Genomic DNA, 12,382 nt, shown 5'->3' with positions numbered 1-12,382 from the left:
CAGTCTCCTTGACTAATGGCAAAGCCCTAACTCTCAGCTGCAAGCTCACCAGAAACCACTCCCTGACATCAGGAACTCCTGAGGGTCTCATGCTCAGAGCAGCTGCAAAAGAAGTTGTTTGCTCAGAGAAGCTGCAAGCACAGGAAAACAAGTTGTTTACTCCAGCAGGCAGGGGGTCACAGGAAATTCAGGGTCTCAGGGTCCACAGTCCCCAACACTTAGCAATAACTCTTCTGGAAGTAAAATTAAAGTGTCTCAAGAAAATGAATCAAAGGGATTCCATAAAGAACTATAATAAAAAACAAACACGAAAAAGAGCTCTCCCTGCTTCCTGGCCCCTTTGCTTCCCACACAGTAGCTCCCTCCTTGCTGTTTGTAATCTCATAAGGAAGAACACAGCCACCAAGGCCCCAGAAACTTGCTTGCCCACCCTCCCCAATCTTAGAAACAACCTGAGCCATTCAAGTGCTAGGTACAGTGATAAGCTGGGATTGCTTCGGTTCATATTATGTGACATCATCTTAACCAACCTATCATGTATTGATGAGGGCGGTACTCTCTCCAGTTTTGAAGCTGAACCTGTGCTAAGCATACAAAACAGGACCATAAACATCTCACAGAAGAAAGGAGACTTACAACTGGAAAAACAATTGCATGCAGAACAAATTATTAACATCTTATATAGAAATACATTTTAAAATATCTCAGTAATACCCATCTCAAAATCAATACGCACATTTGGAATTTTTTCTGAACAAATAGATATTAACATAGGTATTTTGCCAATATATAAATTTCTGAAAAATTTAAAGGTTCATATCTTTTTAAAGCCTGAACAAAGATGGTATTGTGTACTTGGAATGGTGGAAAATACCTATGGAGGGGAAAGTTTCAGGAGTTCAAGACCAGCTTTGACTAGCAGTGAGTTTAAAGCTAGCCTGGGATACATGCAAACTTGTCTCAAAAATACAACAAATGAGAAAAAAAATCAGCATGTTTTAGTCATAATGAAAATACATAGTATATTGGAAGAGGAGGATGATAAAACTTGCCAAAATAAGTAAACAATATTTTAAATATATAATACAATTGCTAATCAACATACCATAGGGATATGTCTCAATAAATCCACATTAAGTTTAAAATGTTTGTGCCAGCCCTAACCACCTTGCTACCAGCTAAGCAATGCTGTGTGCCTCTGACTTGATTGTTCGGCATTGTGACAGGCACTCATTGAGAGACATGATTCTTATTTCCTACCTGGTGAAACAGAGCATGGTACCCTGCAGCACCCACCCAGGAAAGCTTAAAATTCAACATTTCAGGTTCCTTTTCTGATGAGTGAATATCATTCTCTCCATTACAAAGTATAAATATCTTCCGTTGAGGCAGCATTATTTGCATACATCCTGTTCATTTTCCACCCAATAATCTAAAGACACAATAGGAAGTCAACATGCTACAGAATAGGATTTTGCTTGTCAGTTCCGTTTCTTTCTCCTGTCCCTTAGAAACACAAATTAACACACAATTTCTGGTCTCGCATTCTGTTACAACCCACATCTCTAAATTACTTCATTGATGGGCCTACCACTGAGTGTTTAGCTTGAGAAATCTCAGGGATTGTAGCAAGCACTTAAAATCATTTCAAAAACCAACAAAGACACCTTTCTATAATTAGCTATAAACAGAATACCAAATTGAAAATAGAAAAGATTAATTTCTATTTTTGTCTCTTTTCTCAAATGTGCACATACTAATTTTAAACAAGTCATCTTGGTTTCCTGCATCTGTCTTCTGTAATGGAAAATCTTCATTGTTAACTTGACTTCTTTAGACTCAAAGAGGCAACTGAGGCACACCTCTGGGTTTGCCTGTGAGGAAATTATCCTAAGGTTCATTTAAGAGAGAAGATGCACCCTACATGGGGGGACCACCCCATAGGCCAGGGGATATGTGAAATAACATCCAGGAAAAAAAGTAAAAAGTCAGAGTACATCTTCATCCCCTTTCTCCGTTTTCTGGTTGGTCGTGGAATGAACAACTCATGCTCAAGTACATGAGATCAAATAAACATGAACAGAAGTCCTTGAAACCGTAAACTATAACTAATTCTCCCTTTTCAAAGTTCTTTTTCCTGGTACTTTTGTTACAGCAACATGACAGTAACTAATAAGACACCTCTGAATCTATCTGACAGCCTACGTCTCCTTCAGGATGAAAACTTAGAACATCAGCAGGTTAACAATATACCAGACTCTTTCACAGAAATGAGTAGAGAAGAATCTGGGAGAAGCAGAAATTTCCCTTCATTTTCAGAAGTGAATTCTCACTCAAGAAAGAACACATTTTGAATGTCATTTTAAAAGATATCTTTTGCTTCAGTTAGATTGTAGGAATCTGACTGCTGTCTGCCAATAAACTCCAGACCTCACTCCACAAATGTCAGGCTTTAGAAAGAGACCCCCTTTGAATTCTAGAATCCCTTTTGGGTGTCTCCTGAGCAATTTTGTAAAGTCTAATTCCTGGACTTTTCAGTATGATGATAATAAATAAATATGACTGTTATGATTGAAAAGAGTAAATCACAGTCTCATTGTGGGTTACTTCCATCTCTGATTCCTTTACAGGAATAAGAAATAAAACTGAGGCAGAGACAATGTTCTATACAACAATATCCCAAGAAAAGCTGAAGGAGGGAAGACAAGGCGGCAGACTAATTAGTAATGTCCATTATTAATTAATAATTATGACTTATAATTTGTTATCAGATATTAAATTAACTCCCTTGGAAAATTGGAGGTATCATCATCATCACCATCATCATCATCATCTTGTTTACATATTTTAGTATCTAACCAGGCCACTTAGTTGTAGCCCAGATGCTAGAATGAGATCTTTGTGAATCCTGTCAACTCAGTTTTGACAGTTAGGATATCAAACTATGCAAATAAGTATGTTGTAGCTGAGCAGTGCTGATATTTTATGATATCTAACGGTTTGTACCACCCTACTCTTGTTACCATCTCCTACAATACAAGAAATGCTGAAGACAGTTGCTTTTTCCTTGCTTCGATTTCAGCAGAGTGAAAGCTGGGCCTAATCCTCACTTTCCTCTTTTCTAAATACCTGCTCTCCCCTCTCCTAATTACATGGCTTTAAACTAATTTACATGAATTTCGGGTTTCAAAATCAATGGTCTTTGCCGAATGCAAATAAGCACATGGGAAAATTATATTAAGTTTGCACAATTGATCTTTCATCATTTCAAATGGTACCTTTGAATAGTTCCTGAAATGTCTGTCTGAAATACTCCCAGCGCTGAGTGTCATCAAGAGATGGCGGGTCACACTGGGGAAACCCATTCTCGGTGATGTAAATTACAGGGTTATTATATGTATCCTAGAACAAGAGAGCAGAAGTTTCATTCCAAACAGATGTTAAAAAAAAAAAGAAAAGAAAAGAAAGCTCATAAAATCAGGTGCATTACCCTCTATCTTCTGGAAGCTGCAACCCCAAAACTAGTTTTCATCAAATTGCACTGACCCTATTAACTTAATTTTCCACACACTGACCTTTTATGACTAACAATGGAAAACCAAAACTGTGCAAATGTCCATGAAGACAGTCAAATGACTCTTCACATAATGAGAAGACAGAAATATCCTTCTTCCCATCAGCATCTGCTGATTGTCACTGCTCCTTAACCCCTTGGTCCCGCTAGCAGGTACATTTTCTATCACCCACAGGAGGGGTCCAGAAAACTGGTACCTTCAAATTGTAATTTCAGTTACCAGCATAGAGGAAACTCAGAAAGCACTCAATTCTCTTTCCTTAAAATGCCTTTTTGAACCACAGCAGTGGCACCAGCTTGAAAAATATGCCCAAGCTACTCATATAGACACAACAAAATTTAACAACAAATTTTAGCATGAAAGCCAGCTAGTTAACTCTAAAGAACTCAAATCTTGCCCTTCTCTTCCCAGTCAGCAAATGGGCATACTGACACCGAAAACCATTCTTTGTGGTGTTCATTCACATGGATACATGTCTTCCCAGGGTCCTTCTGTACTTGGGTACACATAGACACAAATAAATCATTTACCTTAATATATTTCAGTAGCTTACGTATTCCCCATGGCACCACGTAGATCCAGCCCACATTTTCCCAAGATGGATTGGGAAACAATTCAATCTCCACATCCTGAAGGAAGCCGAGTTCTCCCTTCTTATTCTCCTGGTGCCTGACTAAGCGAGTTGTATAATATTGAACAGCAAAGAAATCAGCAGTGCCTTTGATCATTTTCTTCTCTTCTTCTGTGAATTCTGGAAGCCTTGATGATGAATAGCCTTGCTTTTTACTCATGGAGGCAATCTGGGACTTGACAAGTTCAGGATAATCACCATCAATAAATATGGGTTTAGCAAAGAAATCCAACTGGAAATTGATGGCCCTTCTCGTAGCTTCCTGGTCAAGCACTGAGTTAGGGTCCGCTGGTTCTAACCAGCAAAAAAATAATGATAAGGACACAAAACCCTTCTGATCTTTTCGGAATAAAGAATCATAGCTATGCCAGGATCTGGCGTGAGCCTTAATCAAATTATGAGCTGCTTGGTAACCTCCAATCCCAATGTGAGGCACACCAGGAGCAAACATACCCATGTCATAGGCCAAAATAGCAAGAGTATTAGGCTCATTTATGGTAAGCCATTGCTTCACTCGGTCTCCAAAGGTCTTGAAGCAAAACTGTGCATATTTGTCAAAAGCTTCAACAATTGCTTCGGACAACCAACCTCCTTGATCTTCTAAAGCCTGAGGCAAATCAAAGTGATAGAGGGCCACTATGGGCGTCACCCCATTCCTTAACAAATCATCTATGATCTTGTTGTAATAGTCGATTCCTGGGAGGAGAAAATGTAAGAAACAAGAAATTATTTTTCAGTATGATGCCAACATGTTTTATGGAAACAGGTATTAGGGTGAGTCTTATTTAAAATAAGGTATATCATGTATTTAATTTGATCAATGAAAGATTGGGAACAAGTATGGAAAAAGACAGAGAAGACAAGGTAATCATGAAGTAATGGTGAGATGGGGTGGCAGGATGGGAAGTTAACTGCTCCAAAACAGATAGATCTGAGGAAGTTGTTGTCACATAGCATTATGCTTTTTCTGTATTTATTGAAATAAATTCCATAAGAACAAAAGGTCTGTGTGAGGTTGGCATGTCCAATTCATCTCTAAATTTCTAAACCCTGAAATCATATCAAAAGTTGAGTGAATAAGGAAAATCTGTTCAATTAGTTGATCTCAAGTCATATTAAAAAAGTAAATTAAAAAAAAGCAAATCAAATGACTGCCTCAGTTCTTTGCCAGGCCTAACTGTCTTACAAGTCTGGGAAAGAGATTCACCGAGAATACACTAAAGTTTAGTATCTGAGACGAGTACAACAGAACAAGTCTGTGGTCCCAAATATGTGCGACAATTTGAGCCAGTACATTGTAGACGGTCCCAGCAATGTGATGATAGCATTTTTAGAAGACCAAAAGTTCCACAGGTATCCAAGAATGTGGATGAAAGATACCAAGAGTGTGCCTCCCTGGTGGGAGTTCAGTCCACAATTTTGATAATCTACAGAAATCTTAAGTAAGCCCTTCCTCTCGGCTGATTCTTTCAGGCTGGCATGAGACCATTGAGTGCTGGCCAAATTGTTGTAGAGTTCAGAAGAATGCTATTACGTTGAAGAGACTCTGCCTCAGAAACCAAGGCCAAGAAGATATTGGCACTAGCATCACACAATGACTCTTGCCTTGAAAGGTACTATCTAAGGAGGCAGGGGTGGTAATATCGTGCCTTGTTTCATGCTTAAAATAATGAAAGAAGCAGACACTTAGAGGAGAACAACTGTCCTGGGTTAAGAGGTTTCAGGAGAAATGGTGTAAAATCATATGTAGAACTGCATTGGAAGCTTACTGACAAGGAAGATCTCTTTCTTTTCTTTTCTTTTTTTAATTTAGTGAATATAGAAGCAGACTTCTGAACTGTTTAACCCATTCAAGTCATCCCCTTGTTCATTGTGTAAATGTGTATTGATATAAAAACAATATGCTGGTCATAAAAACATAGAAAAGTAAGCATGACCCTCTTCCTCTGGGAACTTACCTACAACCTCTACAGATAATACAGATACACCCATAAACAGGTAAAGATGGTAGAACTACAGAGTAAAGACAATGTTTAGCATTTTAAGGTGAGATAAGCCATACCTATCCTAAACTTGGAGTACCGACAAGCATGCTCTGAAAACAAAATGCTAATATGGATATAAGACTGAACTTTGGTGCCAGCATATTGAAATTCCACTGCCACTCTGTCACCTACTAGGCCCGTTATCTTGAGCTCTTACATCTCCCTGAATTCTCTTTGCTCAACTATAAAATGTGCATAACACTAGAAACCTACTTCAGTAAAGTATTGTGGGAGGGTTTAATCAGTTGATAACTGAAAATGATAAGATTATTTCTTAACACATAATTAGGGCTCAGCACAGGTTATCTCTCATTCTACTAATTAATATTGTTGTTACTATTAGATGAATATAAGTGATTATCATAAGACAATAAGAACAAAATGTTCCTTAAAGAGCACAAGGAGAACCAAATGTTCAAAACACCCAAGGAGATACAGACACGATGACCATCAAGAGGCAATGTACTCAATTTGCTGTAGAAAAGTATGTCAACCACCATCACTCAAATTTGGTAAGTACTCAAAGGCAGCTAGGAAAAGAGAAAAGAAAGAGCAGGAGTCTTCAAGCATGCCCTAACTGGAGCGGCTAGCACAGGCAACTGGAAGAGGACTAAGTAGAAGTGAGTGCCTTGTGTGGTTGGTTTGTGGAACACATTTAGCTCTCTTTGGTTGGCTTTAATTGGATGCAGACCCATTATAGGAACAAAAACTACAGAAAGTGGAAATTGTTAGCTAACCCAGAGGTTGTGATTTAGCTATCTGGGCTTCTTATGTAGGTCAGAGCTTGATTTTCATATGCTGTCTGGCCAGTGTTTAAACAGTCACTCTCTTAAAAAAGGCATTCCTGCGGGGGAGGCGGGGGAATTTGCATACTTCATCAGAAGAGGATGGAGGGGCTGGAGAGATGGCTCAGAGGTTAAGAGCATTGCCTGCTCTTCCAAAGGTCCTGAGTTCAATTCCCAGCAACCACATGGTGGCTCACAGCCATCTGCAATGAGGTCTGGTGCCCTCTTCTGGCCTGCAGGCATACACACAGACAGAATATTGTATACATAATAAATAAAAAAAAAAAAGGATGGAGAACAGGGAGAAGAAAGCAGAGTAAGCAGAAACCATGTTGTGCACCAGGCTATTGTTGACCTTCTAATCATTGCTCACTCATGTGGAAAGGAAGAAAGTAGCATGAATCATACATAAGAACTCCATGTTTTGGGAACACATTTGCTTGTAACCATAGCAGAATAACTCCTCTTCCTGAAGGTAGCTATGGAATAAATAAATATATTGCCTTAAAGAGACAAAGGAGACCACTAAGCATATGCAATTGAGATAAAGACCTTGATATGAGGAGGTGTATCTCGACCACCTAGTTCAGATGGACGAACTCCATATAACACAGAAGTCCTTAGAAGTAGAAGAGTATGGCAGCAAAATAATGATCAGAAGATGTAAGAGTAAGGAAGAGATGGAGACTGTGATATATTAAGAGAGACTTGTTTGCCACCAGTGGCTTTGAAGATGAATAAAAACAGCCTCAAGCCAATAAAAGCAAGTGAAAGTGGCCTTCAGAATATAAACCAGCAAGAACAGGAGGACCTCAGTACCAACTGCACACATGAGCCGAGACAGAACCCACTTCATAGTAATTAAGTAAGCAACACAGCCCTGCAGATAGATACCTTGATTCCAGTTGATAAAGATCTGAGGTGACAGATTTCTGTTGGTTTAAGCAGTTGAGTCAGTGATGGTTGATTCTGGTAGAAATGGAAAAGCAGTATAATTCCCCCAATATATAAATAAAACTTTCCTCTTCTCGCTCAATAAAAAAAAAAAAAAGTGTTCCAAACCCATCTCTTGGCCAATACAAATCCACGTTTTCCATGTTGTGACTGTGATATCCAAACTGATATAGTACATCTCCTGACCTTGGTATTAGTAAGCTTCCAACTCCTCTACAAACTCTTTTCTTTGGCTTGTCTTGCATATGAACTTCTTTCATTGAATCTATACCATATGTACTAGATACCACACACTTATGCTTAATTCTAGAACTAAGCCCAAGGGAGGAGCAATTTTATTCCTATTGCACACATGAAAATTCATATCAAGAGAGCCTTGGTGTTGTCAAATGAAATAGACAATATTCAGCCCCACACTGTCTGAGTTTTCCTCTGCTATACCACATCATTTCTCTTGTTTACAAACGTGCTTGAACTAGGAAAATGTGACTTCTCACTAGCCTCAACTTCTACCTACTCAGACCTAGTAATAATATCAGATCTTTTTATTATCTTTTTATGATGACTCTTTAATGGTAACCAATCAGTTTTAATTTGAGCAACATGATAATCACGAGTTGGCATTAAATACATTTTATGTGTTTAGATATTCATTCTCTGTTGCATAATTTATATGGACTATTCTAGGATGGAACACCTTTTTTGCTTCAGCTTTATACAGTTTACTTGATGGTGTAATGAAACTTTTACAACTTTTATGTGAATGGTAGTGGTGTGTGTGTGTGTGTTAATAGGGAGGGATCGAACCTAAGGTTTTTGTGAACACTAGGCAAGCCTTCTGCCATGGAGTTGTATCCCCAGCTGGAATGTGAGCCTAAGAGCAGAGCCCATGTTCAGACAGCAGAGCGCCGTATTCAGACAACTTAGTGAAAGGAGCTTGGACAAATCACTTGACCTCTGCATGCATACAGTCTTCATTTATGAAAGAGAGGTGCTAACAGTGCCACCTTGCGGCCATTATAAGAACTGCCTAAGATCATATAGTTGAAGGTGTTGAGTTTCACTTATCAATGAAATTGGTAAGGAAGGCTTCATGACAACTATCCGTCCATGTTTTCAGGTGACCACCTGTTGCCAAACTGAGGGTCTTGGCTTTGAAAAGTCATTTTGACTCTGTTTTGTTCCAGATAAGATTGACTCTGAAGAAGTAAAACTTCTACAAGTTCCTCTTCATACTCAGTATCACATTTCTGTTTTAATTAAGCCAATTTCTATTTATTTAATCTTTGAAAACTTGGAGTAGATCTGAGACATAGGAAAGATACACCATCTGAGACTAACTGACATGCAAAGGTAGCATAGGGCAGTTGCGTATAAGACTGAGGTGGTAAAGTGGGCATTACTTGAAATAATATGACAATATCAGACAGCAGGCAACAAAAATTAACTACAACTGGAATCCAAGGAACTTGGATGCTAAAGTGATTTGTCTCACGGGGGCCTCTTTTTTGATATTGGTGATGGTGGTGGTAGTGTTTTTCAAAACAGGGCTTCTCTCTGTAGCTTTGGAGCCTGTCCTGGAACACTCTTTGTAGACCAGGCTGATCTCAAACTCCTATAAATCCATCTGCCTATGCCTACCGAGTGCTGGGATTAAAGGCATGCTCCACCCCCACCTGATGGCTTGTCTCTTCTTAATATGGCTCACTGTTTCCTCCATTTCAGAACTAGCTGCCTCTTAGTGACCCATTTACCATGGTCCCCCAAAGGCCATTGCATCTACCAGCATGGCTTCAGATCCATGCACAAGCTACCAACTAACTCAATCTTCTCACTAGATCAAATCCAGACTTCTCTGAGAGAGAAAAACAACTGGCCAAGGCTATCCTTTTCCACAAGGCCACAGAAGTTAAACCTCACAAAGCATGAGCTTTTCCCATGAGCAGTGCCTGGCAGTGGAAGAGGATAATACAGAAGAAAGAAAGAGGTAAACTCATTATAAGAGAAGATGGCTAGAAGTTTTAGAAAGCTTGCTTCCAGTAAGACAGGGATGGGGAAGGAAGGAAGAAGAAAGAATGAAGGACACATGGGTGGAAGGAAAAGAGGGAAGAAGTGAGGAAAGAGGGGGAATGAAGGAGGGAGGGAAGGAAGGAGGCTAGCAGGCATGCCAAATGAACAGAATTTGTTTTGATCCCGTGTCCACCTCTATCAGATATGTGCTAACTCTCTTTGAGTCACACCTCTTGGCTCATACCACCTGTTTCTTAAATGGTCCAAGGACTGTTTCGGTTTTCTGCTGCTGCTGTAATAAATTGCACATAAATATAGATATATATTGGATATAGAGGCCAGAAATACAAATAGTTTTCAAGAGATTTAGGTCACGATGACAATAGAGACACCTTCTCCTGGCAAACTTTCTGGAACAATGCCCTTCCATGCCTTTTCTGGGCTATAGAGTTCTCCTGCCTGCTTTCCTTACAGCCTCTTCCTCCATTTTCACCTCATCTCCCCTCTCCAATCTGTCTCAATCCTTAGATCCCCTCTGACACTAACCACTTGTCCTCCCTCCCTTAATAATCCATATGATTACAATAGCTTCCCACAGATTGTCCAAGATAATCTCATCTTCATGCCCTTCCTGCAACATTTCTCTTGTCAGCAAAGGGACTGTCTTCATCACATCTGAAATTCAAGACAAGAGCTTGTTTGTCATGTAAGGAAACATTATTCAGTCTTCAGTTAGGCTGAGCATAAAATACACGGAAGATGTTAGTTAGTCAGCTTATGTAAGCCATTCCTACTAAATACTCTTACACTTGATGTCTTAAAGTGAACAAGAATTTCTGCATGTCTAGTCACATTTTTTTTCTTTCTTTCCAAGACTTGTGTCTCCTAGTCATCCCATAAAAACCTACATTTGTGGCAGATATGAAAATGCACGTAGACAGCTGAAAAATACAGAGCTATGTGATTCCAGTTGCCAGCTCATTCTTTTCTTGTTAAACCTTGAAAACTTGACATTTGGAAAAGAAAAGCTATGCCGCAATCTTACGTTGTAAAATATTCTGCCATTTTGAGAACATAGAATTTTACAAGGTTCCAAATGTCCCATAATCAAACTTTGGTGTGGGTAGTCAAACATACACACACACACACACACACACACACACACACAGAGGGGGAGAGAGAGAGAGAGAGGGAGAGGGAGAGAGAGGGAGAGGGAGAGAGAGAGCAAGAAAGACAGACAAAGAGAGAGAGAGTGTGTGTGTGCCTTGTGTTCCTGGGCAAAGACAGTAAAAGGCTTTTTATTTTGTTCTGTTTTAATTCTTTACATGCTCTTTGAGAAAATGTTTAAATGGGAGGCACACAATGGCCCTTCTGAGTTTAAACCATTCCAATCTCTTCAACAGATCGCTGCACAAGAATGAGCAACTGCTTGCTGAAATTCCACCTCCTGTAAGCACCTCCTGTGCCCTCTTGTTCAGGAGAGGGTCCGGACTATTAATCAGCTAGTGCTGAGGCCAAACACAAAAAGAGCTCTGTCTGGTGGCCAGGTGATCAGCACGTGCACTTAGCAAGAGTCTGTCCTCAGCAACCCCAGTTCACCTAACTGACTCAAGCCACTTTTGTGCCTCTGCTTCCATGCTCTGTTTCCTCTGCCTTCCTGATCTCAGGTCACCGACTCACACTGTCCACCAACTTCTGTATATGTTAAGTTGATTCCCCATGTTTGATATATTGGCACAGTTCCACATTCCTCTAGCTAACATCCTTGGTTAAAAGCAAAGGAGTTGTTCAGTCTGTACAGTGCTTGCGTTTTAAGCCTGAGGACTTCGGGTTCAGTTCTCAGAAACAGGAGTTTTAAAAGTAGGATGTGATTAGACAGGTTTGTACTTGGCTGATGTGACAGAGACAGAAAGATCCCTGAAGTTCACTGGTTAGCCCAGTCAGCCTGGACTACTTGGCAAGTTTCTGGTCAAAAGGGATTACTCTATCAAATAAAGGGAGTGGAGGGAATGAGCCTTGGGAAAATCCTACAAAGACTGTCTTCTGGCATCTGCAAGCATGTGCATATATACACACTTTTGCCTCTGCACAACACACAGAATAAACAAATAGATAAATAAGTCTTTAGAGAGAATATCTTCATAATTTGGGTATTGTAGAGAGAAAAAGCAGAGCATGTTTCATACAGTAAGTTAACAACCACAATGGGTCTGGGTCAGTTTTATCTATAGTAAAATATATAAATATATTCATCAAATATGTTAAACCAGGATGATAAAAGGAGTATTCATATACATCCACTTCCACTTCTGATGACTGCTTAGCTGTATGTAGAGACATTACCAATCAGGGCCCTCAGGATTCTAGCGTTTTAGAAAGGGA

At 39.6% G+C, this 12,382-nt stretch overlaps 1 protein-coding gene across 1 annotated transcript in view; it reads right to left on the bottom strand.

Moving 5' to 3' along the window:
- Nucleotides 1-12,382, bottom strand: part of LOC121442289 (cytosolic beta-glucosidase) — a 123,831-nt gene that overhangs the window by 69,400 nt on the left and 42,049 nt on the right. Inside the window, exons 3-4 of the mRNA XM_041643779.1 lie at nt 4,106-4,902; nt 3,279-3,402 (exon numbers count right to left, since the gene is read on the bottom strand). Coding sequence (XP_041499713.1) covers nt 3,279-3,402; nt 4,106-4,902 — 921 coding nt within the window. The remainder of the gene's footprint in view (nt 1-3,278; nt 3,403-4,105; nt 4,903-12,382) is intronic.

This window comes from Microtus oregoni, unplaced genomic scaffold (genome assembly GCF_018167655.1).
Source record: "Microtus oregoni isolate MIOR12 unplaced genomic scaffold, Mior012 000090F_ref0000504, whole genome shotgun sequence".
Lineage (NCBI taxonomy): Eukaryota > Metazoa > Chordata > Mammalia > Rodentia > Cricetidae > Microtus > Microtus oregoni.
The sequence above is the reverse complement of the archived record's forward strand: the minus strand, read 5'-3'. Positions and strand labels throughout refer to the sequence as shown.